The sequence below is a fragment of the Salmo salar genome, chromosome ssa15 (genome assembly GCF_905237065.1).
Source record: "Salmo salar chromosome ssa15, Ssal_v3.1, whole genome shotgun sequence".
Classification (NCBI taxonomy): domain Eukaryota; kingdom Metazoa; phylum Chordata; class Actinopteri; order Salmoniformes; family Salmonidae; genus Salmo; species Salmo salar.
The window spans coordinates 79,875,337-79,892,616 of record NC_059456.1 but is presented as its reverse complement, the minus strand read 5'-3'; the positions used below and the strand labels follow the sequence as shown (position 1 = coordinate 79,892,616).

Here is a 17,280-nt window from a genome sequence, read left to right as displayed (position 1 = left end):
GATGTATAATAGCTAGGTGGCTAACGTTAGCAAAACTAGGGGGTTACGGTTAAGTTTTGGAGTTATGTTAAGTTTAGGGGAAGGGTTAGCTAAAATGTTTAAGGTTAGAGGAAGGGTCAGCTAATATGCTAAGTAGTTATAAAGTATCTAAAAAGTAGTAAGTAGTTGGTAATTTGCTAAAATGCTAAAGCTGTCCGTGATGACATTCGAACTCGGACCTCTGAAATAAAATGATGGCCCTCCCTATTTTACCAAAACCCTCCATGAACACTTGAAAAAGTAATCTCCAATATACCCAAAATAATCATTAAAACAAAGTGGATAGCAGAAAACATGAGTACCCTTTACCTCATTTCTTGGACAGACCAGAGCCTTATTTATGCAGTTTTAGAAACTGTTATTTGTCTTGTAAGCATTACATGGTAACGCAGGAATGTTGATAGCGCACAGGGCAGCGGGCCACAAGGTTGTGGGTTCGCAGACGACTGTGGACAGGAGTTGGAGTGGAAAGACCTTTATAGTAAAAGCATTGCATTCATCTATCATCGTATTTGCAGGTTCGAGAAAAAATTGCCTTTTATAAACATTTCATGCAATTCTAAATAATTCTACATATTAGCAGAATATTTTTTAATAATACCACACAAAATTACTGAAATTACAGGCTAAGAATGGACAGAGAGTTAGGCCTATTTGTTCATTTTATCATATATTTCCAATGCCAAATCGGTGTCTTGTTTGCAAATAATTAAATCTGAGACGCCATTAGGAATCTGAACATGGTAATTTCTAAAATTAGGGCTACTTTTCCACCCCAGACAGAGTAGGTCTACCGAAGCAGAACATCTTTACTGCTGGCTACTCTTCTTCCATGGTTTAACCAATGAGAGAAGATCTCAGGTGTTTCCCTAAAAACTGTCTGGGTTTAAAAATCTTCTATTGTACAGAAAGTGAATAGCTTAATCAATTGATAGTGACATAATTAGATTACTTCCCAAGCAAAGTAAAAAAAATGTATCTCCTTGGCTATAGAAGGTTCTAAGTCATCCTCTGAAAGTCAAAGAAATAACACAATGATATTCCCATATATGCATCGGAGTCAGTCTTTCCCAGGTATTTTATAGCTTGATTCTAGCATAAAGCATCGCGGACTAAAGCGCTGTTATAGATCACTTTATATAATCGGATCAGTTTTATTTTCTTAAATCTTAAACTAACAAGGGATAGGCCTGTGTTTTTTTGCCATGTTCTTTAATAAAAGGTCTGCATATGGCATACCCTCTCATACCCCCTCAATTCGAGTCATAGTTTTAATTTAACAGCCCTTCACTGACACAGAGGTATTCTATTTGAAGAGTGCATGGTGGGTGGAGGAATTGACAACAAATCTATGGATATAGCAGCCTATAGCCTAATTTCATCTGTCAAACAGGTACTCCCACCTCTTATTTCTTAAATAGGAAGAAATAGGCTCCAACACAAAGCCCTCTTGTTGTTAGTTAAGTCTAATTAAAATGAAGACTGTTGAAAGGAATTATACCTACTTATAACTGCTTCAAATTTCAGCACCACAATGTAAGTTACTCGAATTTGGCTTATTGTGAGGTCAATAACTCTGATAAATACATCATGCGAAGAAACAAGTAACAAGCTATCAAAGTTGACCTCCTGTCCTCCTCATCTTCGCTCTCTCCTTCTCAAACTGAACAGAACATAGGCTATAGGCTAGTCTGCGTGCAAGATTGGACATGACCTAATCAACACCAACAAAAATCGGAAGAAGCTTTTGATTCTGCTCCTGAACTGATAAGGTAGGCATACACAGCACAGCCATTGTTTAGGCAGCACACAAAAGAGCAGAGCAGGCTGGGGCTCAGGGTTGGAATATCCATTACAGTGTGTAATGCAGCCTAGTTCTTTATTTTATTTTTTATTTCATCTTTTTTTTAACCAGGTAGGCCAGTTGAGAACAAGTTCTCATTTACAACTGCACCCTGGCCAAGATAAAGCAAAGCAGTGTGACAAAAACAACACAGAGTTACACATGGGATAAACAATCATACATAACACAATAGAAAAATCTGTACAATCTGTACAGCTGCAGCGATCGGTAAGCTGCGCTGACAGCTGACGCTTAAAGTTAGTGAGGGAGATATAAGTCTCCAACTTCAGTGATTTTTGCAAATCGTTCCAGTCATTGGTAGCAGAGAACTGGATGGAAAGGCGGCCAAAGGAGGTGTTGGCTTTGGGGATGACCAGTGAAATATACCTGATGGAGAGCGTGCTACGGGTGGGCGTTGCTATGGTGACCAGTGAGCTGAGATAAGGCAGAACTTTACCTTAGTAAAGACTTATAGATGACTTGGAGCCAGTGGGTTTGACGACGAATATGTAGCGAGGACCAGCCAACGAGAGCATACATGTCGCAGTGTTGGGTAGTATATGGGGCTTTGGTGACAAAACAATGGCACTGTGATAGACTGCATCCAATTTGCTGAGTAGAGTGTTGGAGGCTATTTTGTAAATGACATCGCCGAAGTCAAGGATCGATAGGATAGTCAGTTTTACGGGGGTATGTTTGGCAGCTTGAGTGAAGGTTGTATTTACACCAACCCAGCAGCTATCTTAGAAATATAACTTTGCTCTGTGCTTCTCTGAGCATGCACTTCGTAGCCTATAGGCAATGGATTATTTTATTGAGACCACACTAAATAGCATATAGGCGGACACTTGATATTGCACGCCCAGCGGAGAATCAGAGATGAGCGGCGGCATCAGGCACACATCGATATATAGCCTAATAAGAAATGAATTATAAAACACTGAGAAATATAGAAATGTAATCAATTCCAAATTACATGGCTCTCCCTTGGACTAGATTTAAAAAAAAATACTAAACCCTCCCCTTGACCAAAATTGAAAAAAGATTACCCTCCCCCATTTTCCACCAGGTAATCATTCTGTAAATTTTGATCCTTCCCTTAGCAATGTGTTGGAAAAAATGAATGTCCAAGTCAAGAAACCTTACGAGCAGCCAGCGTAAAGAAAATATTTAGATTTGTTTAACACTTTTTTGTTACAACATTACAATGTGTGTTATTTCATAGTTTTGATGTCATCACTATTATTCTACAATGTAGAAAATAGTAAAAATAAAGAAAAACCCTTGAATGAGTAGGTGTGTCCAAACTTTTGACTGGTACTGTATATAAGTCTTTTTGACAGAATATTAAAATTAGGTGAAATAACGTTTTTGGTTTTTGTGTGACAGAATTACACTATCCAAAAAAACACTTTACATGGAATGATCCATGTGTAAACACATTCTATTTTCTGTAAAATGTTGTCAAAATACTGCAACAAACTACTAACAATAAGTGTGGCTAAATCCCTGGTTCTTGCAGAGACCCCCCCCCCAGCACCACCACCACACACACACACACACACTCACACACTTTTGGATTCAGGGAAAGTTGAAAGGTTGTGTTACACAAGTGATATCAAAATGTTATGATTTTCTGTAAATGAGTAACAGAAAGGACCTGTACATAAGATCCTCAAGCTTAATCAGTAGCATGAACTTACTTGAACCGAGAATTGGTTCAATAGCACATTTTGCTTTCAGTGACCTCCCAATATCAGAAATGTAATTTCCTCTAGAATCTTCACATTTGTCAAACACATTGCTCTTGCCTCCCTCTGATTACACTGAATGAGATCATATCTATGCACAGTGCATATCATCACACAAAAGTCCATTATCTAGTCAAAACTTGTTTGACCATGTCCATTGTGGCTCTCACAAAGGTTGGTGTCGGGTAAAGGGAGGGACCCAACTTTGGTTCAAGTGTACAACATAACTACAACTACTGCTATTCGAATGCTACTCTCATCTTTTTTAATCTAAGCATGAATTATTATCAATAACGGCCTCACCTACCCACATATCTGCCTAGCCAGCTTCATATCCTCTTCTGACAACAAGTCTTGAAGTTGCAGTAACTCAACTCTTTATCATTGTCAGTCTGAAAATATGCAACCAATACACACACAAACTATGTTATACTTGGTTAGATACAGGTAACTGACAAAATAAGGGAAACACTTGAGTAAATGAGGGATACAAAGTATGAAAGCAGGTGCTTCCACACAGGTGTGGTTCCTGAGTTAATTAAGCAATTAACATCCCATCATGCTTAGGGTCATGTATAAAATTGCTGAGCAGGCCATTATTTTGGCTACCATGGTTAAGCCGCCATAGGATGACAATGCCCTCATCCACAGGGAACGAGTGCTCACTGAATGGTTTGATGAGCATGAAAATGATTTAAATCATATCAAATCAAAGTTTATTTGTCACGTGCGCCGAATACAACAGGTGTAGACCTAACAGTGAAATGCTTACTTACAGGCTCTAACCAATAGTGCGGGAAAAAAGTGTGTGTAGGTAAGTAAAGAAATAAAACAACAGTAAAAAGACATTTGAAAATAAGAGTAGCAAGGCTATATACAGACACCGGTTAGTCAGGCTTATTGAGGTAGTATGTACAGTGGGGGGGAAAAGTATTTGATCCCCTGCTGATTTTGTACGTTTGCCCACTTACAAAGAAATGATCAGTCTATAATTTTAATAGTAGGTTTATTTGAACAGTGAGAGACAGAATAACAACAAAGAGGAGTGGGACAAAATCCCTCCTGAGATGTGTGCAAACCTGGTGGCCAACTACAAGAAATGTCTGACCTTTGTGATTGCCAACAAGGGTTTTGCCACCAAGTACTAAGTCATGTTTTGCAGAGGGGTCAAATACTTATTTCCCTCATTAAAATGCAAATCAATTTATAACATTTTTGACATGCGTTTTTCTGGATATTTTTGTTGTTATTCTGTCTCTCACTGTTCAAATAAACCTACCATTAAAATTATAGACTGTTCCTTTCTTTGTCAGTGGGCAAACATACAAAATCAGCAGGGGATCAAATACTTTTCCCCCCCACTGTACATGTGGGTATGGTTAAAGTGACTATGCATATATGATGAACAGAGAGTAGCAGTAGCGTAAAAAGAGGGGTTGGCGGGTGGTGGGACACAATGCAGATAGCCCGGTTAGCCAATGTGCAGGAGCACTGGTTGGTCGGGAGGGGGGGGGGCACACAATGCAAATAGTCCGTGTAACCATTTGTTTACCTGTTCAGGAGTCTTATGGCTTGGGGGTAAAAACTGTTGAGAAGCCTTTTTGTCCTAGACTTGGCACTCCGGTACCGCTTGCCATGCGGTAGTACAGAGAACAGTCTATGACTGGGGTGGCTGGGGTCTTTAACAATTTTCAGGGCCTTCCTCTGACACCGCCTGGTGTAGAGGTCCTGGATGGCAGGCAGCTTGCCCCAGTGATGTACTGGGCCGTACGCACTACCCTCTGAAGTGCCTTGCGGTCGGAGGCCGAGCAATTGCCGTACCAGGCAGTGATGCAACCGGTCAGGATGCTCTCGATGTTGCAGCTGTAGAATCTTTTGAGGATCTCAGGACCTATGCCAAATCTTTTTAGTTTCCTGAGGGGGAATAGGCCTTGTCGTGCCCTCTTCACGACTGTCTTGGTGTTTTTGGACCATTCCAATTTGTTGTTGATGTGGACACCAAGGAATTTGAAGCTCTCAACCTGCTCCACTACAGCCCCGTCGATGAGAATGAGGACGTGCTCGGTGCTCCTTTTCCTGTAGTCCACAATCATCTCCTTAGTCTCAGTCACCAGATCTCACCCACAATTACACTTATGGGAGATTCTAGAGCGGCGCAAGAGACAGTGTTTTCCACCACAATCAACAAAACACCAAAATATGGAGTTCCAGACACTTGTAGAATCTATGCCAAGGTGCATCGAAGCTGTTCTGGATTGTGGTGGCCCAACGCCCTTATTAAGACACTTTATGTTGGTGTTTCCTTTATTTTGGCAGGTACCTGTATGTTTGAGACTATAGTCACATGAATTAATGTCTGTGTGTGTGTGGTGAGACATGGTGGAAAGCAGTGGTCAATGAAAACACTTTCAAATACAGAAAGCAACCGTATTTGTTACGTTCTTTTTCCTCTCCTCTTCCATCACATTGCCCGTGCCCAGGGCCAGCAGCCTGGAGGACCCGCAGTACATGGCATCCTTCCTGAAGAGGAGCCTAGAGATATGGACACGAGAGCGCTCCATTTTGTCCTTCATCAAGCTAAAGAAACCATTAATTTGCTGGAGGTGGACCCATCGCTGCAGTGCTGAAATGGCCCACTTAGCCATGGAGGAAAAACAGTTAATGGAGAAGCTGAAGGCAGCCAATTTTGATTTAATATTGACAGATCCTGGATTTGCAGGAGGAGTTGTATTGGGGAGTTACTTGGGTCTTCCTTTTGTGCTCAATGTTCGTTGGGACACCAATGCAGAGGGACACTTTGCGACTGCACCTTCGCCCCTTTCTTACATACCAACTATTGGGTCGCTGGTCACAGATAAAATTAGTTTTGTCAACAAACTGAAAAACTTCTTGCATTATGGAATCTCTCTTTATATTGATTATGGCATAACAAGACCTCTAAACCAGGGGTCTGATCAACTAATTAATCGATCCAAACACCAATATCTATTCTCTCATTTAGGGGGCTGACCTATGGCTGATGAGAGTGGACGTTGTGTTCGAGTTTCCACGCCCTACCATGCCCAATGTGGTCTACATGGGGGGCTTCCAGTGTAAGCCCTCTAAGCCTTTGCCTGCGGAGTTAGAGGCATTTGTGCAGAGCTCGGGGGAACATGGGGTCGTGGTCATGTCTTTGGGGAGTCTGCTGGGTAGCCTCCTCCCGGAGATGTCAGAGGTAATTGCAGCTGCCTTCGCCCGCCTGCCTTAGAAAGTGGTGTGGAGACATACAGGAGAGAAGCCCTCTACTCTAGGCAACAACACACTGCTGGTGAACTGGCTGCCTCAGAACGACCTACTTGGCCATCCAAAAACAAGAGCCTTTGTGACACACAGGGGCACCAATGGGATCTATGAAGGCATCTACCATGGGGTTCCCATGTAAAGCCTTCCTCTCATCTTTGACCAGTTTGACAACATGCTTTGTCTAAAGGCCAGGGGTGTGGCTAAGATTCTCGAGGTGACGGACCTAGAGGTGGAACCTATGACACAGGCTCTGACAGACATCCTGGACAAGAGTAAGCCCAACAGAGAGAATATGCACAGGATGTCAAAGCTCCACCGCGATACACCTCCCAAACCAATGGACAACGCCATCTTCTGGCTAGAATTTGCTATGAGGCACAAGGGTGCAGCACACTTGGGCACCGAGTCCTACAAGATGCCCTGGTATGCTTACCATAATGTGGACATACTGGTACTTCTCCTGACTGTTGTTGTCTCTGTCCTGCTACTAACCCTAATGACTTGCAGGGTTCTAGGTAGGGCTCTTTGCCGAACGAAAAAGGAAAAACTGCAGTAGCCTCTGAAGAATTCCAGTTTTACATACTACAGTACAGTATATACAACTACGCAACTACTATATTCTACTACAACACAAATGGGCATGAAACATTGTCAATATAAGAAATGTTTTCATTAGACTAGAGATGGTTTCAGTCATTCTCAATCATTCTATTTCTTGGAATAAAATAAAAACAGTAGTTAAGCAAATGTTAAATCAATGCAATCTGCTCAAAATGTCACATTGTTAACACAACATTTTTATTGACTTTTAAACAACTTATTTTTTATTTGTGCAGACAAATGTACCAGTCACATATCAATGTAAATATTCACGTAAAACCACAATCTCTTTTTTGGTCAGCACAAATAAAATAATTACAAAATAACAACATACGGCGAATATGGGCAAACAATGTGATGCATTTCTTGGTTTTATGTCCTAGATTTCTGAGTAGGGGATTTTACTATGTTTGTGTGCTACAGGGGAATATTTAAAACAGAGAAAAAATAAAGTGCTCCTTCCCATCTGCTGTATGGTATGTATTGACAATATCGCTCCAATTTATGACCAGTTCCATTTGCTTGCACTACACAAGAAAAATGCATTTAAAAGTTGCAAAGAAAACTAAATATAGCCTATTGAATTATCTACAGAAGGTTACAGAAGTTGTCTCATGTTTCTGGGGATCATAATCAGACATGCAATCTATTAAGGCTTAAAAACAATTAACATAGAACCTATATAATAGATACCAGTTTGCAACTTTGTGTTATATTCCATTAGGGAAACATGAACAGCTGTATTGCATCGTAATACTTGCTTTAATGTGTGGTATGGCAAACTGCTTAATAATGTCAGTTGGCTGAGGGGACTCTTTAAAAAAAAAAATCTATCTATAGATAATTGGGTAACAATTCCTTTTAAATGTATTTTTCTCATCTAAAAGCAAGAACATTTTTAAAGTAGCAGTAAAACTGAAAGAAAAGATGGCACATGACATATTGCAAAACAATGTGAATTTAATTTCTGGTCTTCTTACTCAAAACAGAACCTGGCAGAACCTTTTATGTACCAAGATTAGATTTTAGTACCAAATATGACTAGCTCTTTTATTTAATACATGGAAAGGTAAAGGGAAATGCCACTGATCATTTTAACAAGAGTTAAAAGCAAGAGTGAATTTTGAAAGCAGTTGGCAAAATCCTTTAATCTTCCATAAAAATGAACTGATCCAGGAAAAGTCTAAGGCTAAGTAGCAGCGCTAAAATGCTAATCTTGTCGGTTATAACATTAATTTACCAACACAAATTAAAACATATTAGGGGTATACAAATATAACAGATTCTGCACTCTAACTTATTACCTTTTCATGTGGAATCGTATAGATATTGAACATCCGTTGAAAGTAACCGATGTACACATTATACACTGTTAAACAGAGGCAGACAACTGCTGTAGCCTACAGATGCGGTCAAATATATTTGCACTCTTGCATTTCACACTAGAGCGCAATGGAGTACAATCTTCAGCTTGTTCTTTTCAAAACTGATTGAATGGCAATATTTACCCCATAGGCACCTGCAACTTACAACAGGGGAGTAAGAAAAATTATGCCTCCAACCAAATTAATTAAGACTTTTTTTATTAATTAGTCCAAGCCATTTTTTACTTTGAAGGGAAAAATCGTAAAAAAGATGTTTTTGTTCTTCTTGCCCATGTGCCGTTGTAAATCAAACAAATACACTTGTAAACACCAAAAGATTTTTTAATTTCAACTTATTTTAGAATAGTGAATCAAGCAAGGGTGCCAATATATTTGACCACATCTGTATATGAGACTGAGGACATTCTGACAATGCAAACAAGTATGAAGTGAACCACTTTCCAACACATCACTGCTCTTGACCTTGCTGCATCTATGAAAGCCAACCTCACAACCTATAATTTTTTTTCTCCTAAAAACACCCTCATATGTCAGAGGTATAGCCAACTGTATTAAATCATTTATCAGATGGCAGTCTGATCAATGTTAATCGTCTGTGGATCTGACTCTGCCTGTACGCTCATCACACACGATATCTCAGACAGCACTGGACCGATTTTGACTAAACTTACACTGATTGGTCCAAGGCAGTAAAACATGTTTAAAGTTGCCTTGTTTCCTAAAGCAAGTATCAGAGGCTCCTAGCACTACACCATGCTACATTGTGTCAGACTGATTGTAGAATAATGAACTGTGGACAAAGATGTCTTGAAAATGTGGTCCAAAATAATCACCAACTACTCTGGTCTTGTACATTTGCATGACACACAATATGCCTAATTATACCTTTGTAGTAAAATGTATGATATTGATGAACTCAAACAAAATGGTGCTCCCAGTGTACGTCCCTAAATAAATGGTTGAAAGTACTAAATGCAGTGTGTAGAGCCTCTTTACATGAAATGACCATTAAAAAGCAAAAACAAGGGGTGAACTTTGTATGTTGGTTGTAACTCAAATATAATAAAACTATAATAAAACAATTGTTTAAAGTTGAGATCCACATAAGGTGAAACAGGCCACTGGTCACCCCAGGGGCTTTTGTTTTGTTTATGAAACAGAGCAGCGGAGCATCGTGGTACCTACTCTGCTGTTCTATCGCACTTGCAATGATGTCAGAGGGAAAAAAACTGTGTTTGTTGTTTGAAGTACCGTCTTTGTTGTTGTAATATCGCAAACAGACGTGGCAGTTTCACCACTAAGGATTCCAGCTTTAATGAATGTGTCTTTCTGATTAAATTCTAATATTGACAAGCAAATCAAGAAATAGAAATCTGAGCCATGGGTGAATACACATATTCAAAAAGGACATTTGTATTTGAGTTTAGAGGGTAGATACAGTATTTGGGGTCAAAATTATTTCAAAATGACTTGCCTTTTTTTATACTTATTACTGCATTCTGTTGTTGAATTTTGTATTGCAATTTTCAAGCACATCTGAAACCACTCAGTACGCTTAATCTTTTCAATCCTTTTGAACCAAATCATCAAGAACGACCCACACAAGAATTGTTCATTTGACAACGTACCAAAAATATTTTGAAATGATTTACTACCAAATAATTGTATGATGGCATGTCTCTGGCTTACAATGATTTTGTCCCTGTCTGGCAGTAAACAAAATGCTAAATGTCCCAACAGGGACTTGTTTATAGCCATGTGTAGTAATAGTCTACTAGGGGCCATTTCAAGAACACTTTATGGCAAAGAGCTGTGTGATACCAAAAGAAAATGTTAAATCAGATTTTATAGTCAATTCACAAGTTACAATATAAAATATTAGCATTGTCCTTCCAGCAGAAAAAACTAAACCTTCAACATTCAAAACACTTATCTTATGTCTGTGTTCCATACATCTAACTCAACTTGCTCTTGCTCACTTTTATTTCACATTCCCTTCATAGATGAAAGGGCAGGGCACCCAGCATTCTTCCTCATACTTCTTCCTGAATCAGACCGTACTTTACACTTTCCTTGCTTCTGTCCTCGCCATGAAGTCAAGTTATCTTATTTGGGACATAGGTGCCCCCTCTGCTAAAAGAAGCAGACATGCGCTTCTAGGAGGATGGAGTCCCTCTGCTCCCTTCGGGTGCGGCAGCAGCCCCGGCCCCGGCCCCAGCCCCACCTCCATTGACCAGGTTCCGGAGCAGCTTGCGGCGGCCGGCCTGATAGTCCTCCTCATCCACATTGACCAGCAGTTTGATGGCCTCATGGCCCACCGCCTGTTTGAGTGAGTCTGTGATGAAGACGCCCTTCAGGGCCTCTAGCAGGGAGCCGTTGATGTAATCCCGCCAGAAAGCATCTAGGTATGTGAGCTCCGAGAACTTGATGTCACAAATGATGGAGCCCAGGTCCCGGGACTTGAGAATAGTGTTTGCCTGGTTGAACCTCTCAAACTGCCTCTCCAGAGCCTCCTGCTTGTTGGAGAAGACGTTTCCCTGAAGCGCTGATTCATGCTGGCAGTACTCGGCGCGCACTCGTAGGCGGATGTCTGCAGGGGTGTGGGGTGAGTAGGGAAGAGCAAGTGGAATGGTTATACAGAGGAAGTGTGTGCCGTCTAATGCCATGGAAACAATACAGTCAAGGAATTACTTAATTCAGCAACTGTATAGTTTGGTCGCAGATATGTATGCATGTGCTTTAGCCAACTCTTTTGTAATTCATTGTCATGAAAGAACTGTCAAAAAGTAGATACACACATGCAACCTCTGAAGGCATAAAGTTACTAAACAAAACAGTTGCTTTTGAATTCCCTTACCACAGGTTTGCTTCTCCCTGCAGTCTCCTGTGGTGTGGGCCCTCTTCCTTTTGCGGCTAGGTAATGGAGGGCCTGGCTTGGTACGGGGGGGGCCCACCTGGGGCCCCGATGGAGAACAGCATATTACTGGTTGGGGGCCTGTTAGTGGAGTAGGGAAAGAAATGCTAAGATATTTAGAGATGTATTCATTTCACTATTTCCACCAACTTTATTACACCCCCCACACACACACGCATACTGTATGTAGATGTATACATGCAAAGTCACACATTCACCTGTCCTCCTATGGGGTGCAGCCTCCCTGCTCTCTCCTCCTCTGGGGGACACATAACGCACTGACGTCTCTTCCAGGTACTTATCCACTGGGTCTGGGCACACTGAAAAGCAAAGCACAGCAACGCTTTTGGTTAGTGACTTAATATTCACATTTAATGCAAATTGTCAATTATTAACTAAGAAAACACAAAAAGTGTGTTTTCAAGAAGGTGGCCGAAAAGTGGTAAAAAAAAATTTGGCATAACATTTTGGAGACTGACAACATAACATTTTGGGGATCTATGTTTTCTGCCTTGGCGCCAATAGATTTAGTTTGCTTTTTCATTCGAATTTTAGTGGGCCCGAAAAAGGCAAAGGTTGAGAAGGAAACCACCACTCACCGGTCTGTCTCTTCCTGAGTGTGACGTAGGGCAGCAGGTCGTGCCGTGTGATGATGCGGAGCAGCTGCAGGACGTGTCTGAAGTTGGTCTCATCACAGCGCCCCTGGCGCTCCAGAGCTAGCAAGAAGTCCCGGCCGCTCCTAATGCCTCCTCGCTCATACTCGTCGATGACGTCCACGAACAGGAAGGAGAGCACTCGCACGTCACGGTGCGTGAGCTGGGCTCCCACTATGTCAAACATGCGGTGCAGCGAGTACAAGCCGTAAGCGTTGTCTACGGCCTCCTCAGGCCAGGGTTCGAAGCGTCCCGACGAGAGCCTCCTGGAAATGGCAGAGTTAGTGCAGGAGGCCGAGGCGCCCCTGTTCACTGCCACTCCGCTGGAGGTCCCCACTGATGAGGACCCCACACCGCCCATCAGACCTCTGTGGGGGGCAAGGTGCCCCGCAGCACTACTCTGAGTAGAGTCCAGCTGGTTTGGGTGAATGTGAGGCCTACTGTGGTGAGCTGAAGAGTTCTGGGGGACAAGGAGGGGAGGGTTGACGTTTGCATTGGGGAGGGGATGCTGCTGTGAGGTCATCACTTTGTTAGGGCTGGAAGATGACAACGGGGATGCAGAAATCCCAACAACTTCTGTGTTGTGTCTGAATACTTAAACTGCTTTCCTATAAAAAAGAGGGACAAAACACTTCACACCTGGCAAAACAGTAAAAGACCGGAACTGAAAGAGCATAAACTCAAACAAAGGAATTATTTTTAACATGAAATTAGGTTGATTATCAACACTCAAGTTTCAGCATCTAGATAGGTAGCTAAGCTCTGTCTATAACTAGCTTAACAAGTAACGTTAGTGTCTACCATGCCTATAGCTATCAAGCCAACCAAACTGAAAGTTACTACTGTAACGATAACAGCTAGCTTCTAGGCCAAATCATCTTGCACGGTTTATCCCTTTAAAATAAGAATTACACACTTATTTGAGTAAGGGAAACAAATATGCACAACATGGCTGTCAGTCATGATATCAGTGACGTAACTCTCTCACGAAGTTTACTACATCAACATGAAAAATGGGCAATGATGACTGGCTTTCTAGGCTAGCTCAATGCACCAAGCCAACAACGACGTAGCTACAGTAGCTAGTTAGCCCAATCAGACAGGCAGAGGTCCAAGCTAGCTGGCTAGCTATATACAATAGCATAGCTAGTATATATCATCTTTGGCAGTAGTAGTTAACGTTAATCACAACAGTCTGGAAGCTAGGTAGGTCATTGTTGTTAACAACAAACATCTAACGTTAGCTAACGTTACAGTCAGTACAGTAGCTACTAGCTAGTTAAGTTAGCTAACATTGTTAAATTTCGCTAATCCTAAAATGACTATCTAACGTTAGCTAGATAAACCACCCAGATAACTGGATAACCACCAAGCTACAAACAGCTTGTTATTGTGGAAACGTAACTAGTTAGCTAATTAGGAGCTCGTATGTAGTTAACAAACTAACGTCGCTACGTCAACTCGTTTAAATGTAAATTAACGAACGTTAGCTAGCTTGCTAAACGTTATTTAGTTACACAAAACAACAAAAACGTGGTCACAATAAATTAAACGACACCATCGGTAGCTAGCTAAGATTCGTTTTTTTAAGCCACTTAGCCACAGTAAGGACTGGTTTTCGTATGCTAGCTAGTAGGCTAACTATAGCAATGTAGATAACTAGTGCTAACAATGTTTACCTTAGCTACGTTACCTTAAGTTAATAGCGTTAGCTACCTTGATTCAAAATAAATCAACTTGAAAGACCGTACCTACTTACTTAACGTTCTTGGTGGAATGCTAAGCTCCTTCAAGATCAGAAAACACAATTATGATGGATAATGTCACACTCTTTCCAGAGGCTACAATTAGCATGCCCATTGTCCTTTCTCAACTAAAATGAAAGAATATCCGGTACACAGTATGATTCACATCCAGGTTATTAATTCAGGCCCTGTTATAATACTTGTAAACTAAACAGTCTTTGCTTGCAAAGTGCATCCTTCCTTCCTCTCTCTCTTGAACTAATCTTTCATCTAAACATGAAATGGATCATTTGTTTATGACAACAAAAACATAAACAGGAGTATGTTTTTGGGTTATGATAGGTGATATGCAGCTCATAACGGAGGCATTTACAAATTAGGCTTCAAGATGGGTAGCCTACAACATCAGGACATCGTCCTGATCACACCTATCCTATACATTTAATTCAATATAGCCTTCACAGTATTAACAGTATATATGATGTGGATTTTAATCTTTGTTTATACTGATACAGGTAAGTAAATTAAGAAACAATTATTGTTTACAATGACAACTTGTCCGTCCAAACAAGAACCTATTTGAAAAGGAAAGTAACAGGCTGATGTAGAGAGCGTGAGCTGTATTTGGGCTGGATCCATGGATTCTGCTGTGCAGAGACCAGAGCTGTAGTCCGTGCCACAAAAGCATTAGACCTAGGGGCGGAGGCAGAGCCTCTTTCCATTCACACCAAGCCCCAAATGGCAACAATTCCTTACAAAGGCCATCCCACAGCTACCACCAATGTAGCCTAATATGCACTATACTTTACTTGTGGTTAATATAAAATAATATAGACGCAGGCTACAGATTGAGGAGTGAATCCATACTGGAAGCTTTACTTCTTAACACACACTACATTTGCCTTGTAGGACACTTCATCCAAATACCACATACATGTCATAACAAAATCATCCACAACTCAAAGGCCAAATTATTTCATATTGCTCCGATACATTGGAAACATTTAGCACATTTAGTAAAATAGATCACGGTTTATTAAATATATTATATTTACAACAATGTCTTGGAAAACATCTGTCTCGTCTTCACACTCCTTATCCTTGGCTCTTCTGGGAATCTAAAACAAACATCAACATAAAATTAAAATGTGCTTCTCAAATATATTCATTTTATGAATACTTTGTGCCCAGAAAGTCGTTGATATGCATCTCTAACTTTGGTCCTGGCAGTTCCAGCCAAGCACTTACACACACGATTCAATCTCCAGGACTGGAGATTTTTATTTGTTATTTTTATTTAACCTTTATTTAACTGATGGAGATCCCTAGTTCTACTGTATATGTATGTTTTAACTTACCTGGTTGCACACAGCTTCTACATATTGTACAAAGGCAAAGTGTTCACAGTTGAGTGAGAATAGTCGGTATGGGAATAATAAATGTTCATCAGAGCATCAAGCCTCTGACTTATCTTTTCCTGTGATGAGGGCTGGTGAACTCCCAAGAAGGAGGTCACCACACACAGGAAATTCTGCTTGCAGGCCATGGCGGATGGTACTCATCAGCCACCCCTCATCTAGGATCAAAGCAGTTTGGGAATAAAGATGCACTTGAGGGTCATAAAATAGTAATTACATAAGAATAGTTGTACATTTGTTGACTCAAGACTTTATGGGTATCATTAACTCTAAATATCAATATAAGAACTCTGTAACACACCAATCTTGTATTACCCTGTTTTCACGTTCATGTCTCACCTGTCACTGCAAAATGGATTATGTGTCCATCTTCATCATATACACCCAAATGTGAGTATCCAATAGGGTAAGAGAATTCGATCAAGTCTCCAAACTTGGTAGCTGACAAAATGTCATCAATATGTACAGAACATACGATAAGCAATGCATTCAAAACTCCACCCTGTGACAGTTTACCTATTCGGTTTAGCAGCAGATTTGACATTGTAGACACAGGTGCAGGTTGGTAAAGGATTTCACACAATTGTTCTTGCACTTTTCCAACATTCAATCAGTAGGTTTACTGTAGTTTAGTTATAGACTTGCAGTGCTTAACTTTTTTTTTTAAAGACACATCATACAGTGCCTTCAGAAAGTATTCACACCCCTCGACTTTTTCCACATTTTGTTGGCGTTACAGCTTAAAATGAAATTGAGATGTTTTGTCACTGGCCTACACACAATACCCCATAATGTCAAAGTGGAATGATGTTTTTTGAAATTTTTACAAATGAATGAAAAGCTGGGGACTCCAGAGTGGCGCAGCGGTCTAAGGCACTGCATCGCAGTGCTAGGGGCATCACTACAGACCCTGGTTCACTCCCGGGCTGTGTAACAACCAGCCGTCATCGGGAGTCCCATAGGGCGGCGCACAATTGGCCAAGCGTCGTCCGGGTTAGGGGAGGGTTTGGCCGGGGGGGCTTTACTTGGCTCATCATGCTCTAGCGACTCCTTGTGGCGGGCCGGGCGCCTGCAGGTTGACTTCGGTTTGTCAGGTGAACAGTGTTTCTTCCGACACATTGGTGCGGCTGGCTTCCGGGTTAAGCCGGCGGGTGTTAAGATGCGCAGTTTGGCGGGTCATCTTTCGGAGGACCATGACTCGACCGTTGCCTCCCGAGCCCGTTGGAGTTGCAGAGATGAGACAAGATCGAAAAAGGGGGTAAAATAAAACATTTAATTAAAAGCAGACATGTCTTGAGTCAATAAGTATTCAACCCCATTGTTCTGACATGCCTAAATAAGTTCAGGAGTAAAAATGTGCTTAGCAAGTCACATAATAAGTTGCATGGACTCTGTGTGCAATAATAGTGATTTTTGAATGACTACCACATTTCAAACACAGATTCAACCATACAGAGCAGGGACATTTTCCAATTTGTCACAAAGATGGCCACAGTTACAGGCGTCCTTCCTAATTCATTTGCCGGAGGAGAAGGAAACCGGTCAAGGATTTCACCATGAGGCCAATGGTGACTTTAAAACAGTTACATAGTTTAATGGCTGTGATAGGAGAAAACGTAGGATGGGTCAACGACATTGTAGTTACTCCAC

At 41.1% G+C, this 17,280-nt stretch overlaps 1 protein-coding gene and 1 pseudogene across 2 annotated transcripts; one reads left to right on the top strand and one right to left on the bottom strand.

Moving 5' to 3' along the window:
• The first annotated feature begins 5,825 nt into the window (after nucleotides 1-5,825).
• On the top strand, nucleotides 5,826-7,546 carry LOC106572037 (UDP-glucuronosyltransferase 2C1-like; annotated as a pseudogene).
• Nucleotides 7,547-7,691: 145 nt separating this feature from the next.
• dedd (death effector domain containing) lies at nucleotides 7,692-14,379 on the bottom strand. Of its 2 annotated transcripts, none has more exons than XM_014145758.2 (5): nucleotides 14,219-14,379; nucleotides 12,414-13,075; nucleotides 12,033-12,134; nucleotides 11,758-11,895; nucleotides 7,692-11,490 (listed from the first exon to the last, which is right to left on the bottom strand). In XM_014145758.2, exons 2-5 carry the CDS (start codon nucleotides 12,988-12,990, stop codon nucleotides 11,057-11,059), a joined length of 1,251 nt encoding a protein of 416 aa, XP_014001233.1. In that variant the 5' UTR covers nucleotides 12,991-13,075; nucleotides 14,219-14,379; the 3' UTR covers nucleotides 7,692-11,056. The 2 variants fall into 2 exon arrangements, with proteins under 2 accessions (XP_014001233.1, XP_014001232.1); XM_014145757.2 differs by having other exon boundaries at nucleotides 14,227-14,379.
• Nucleotides 14,380-17,280: the final 2,901 nt, after the last annotated feature.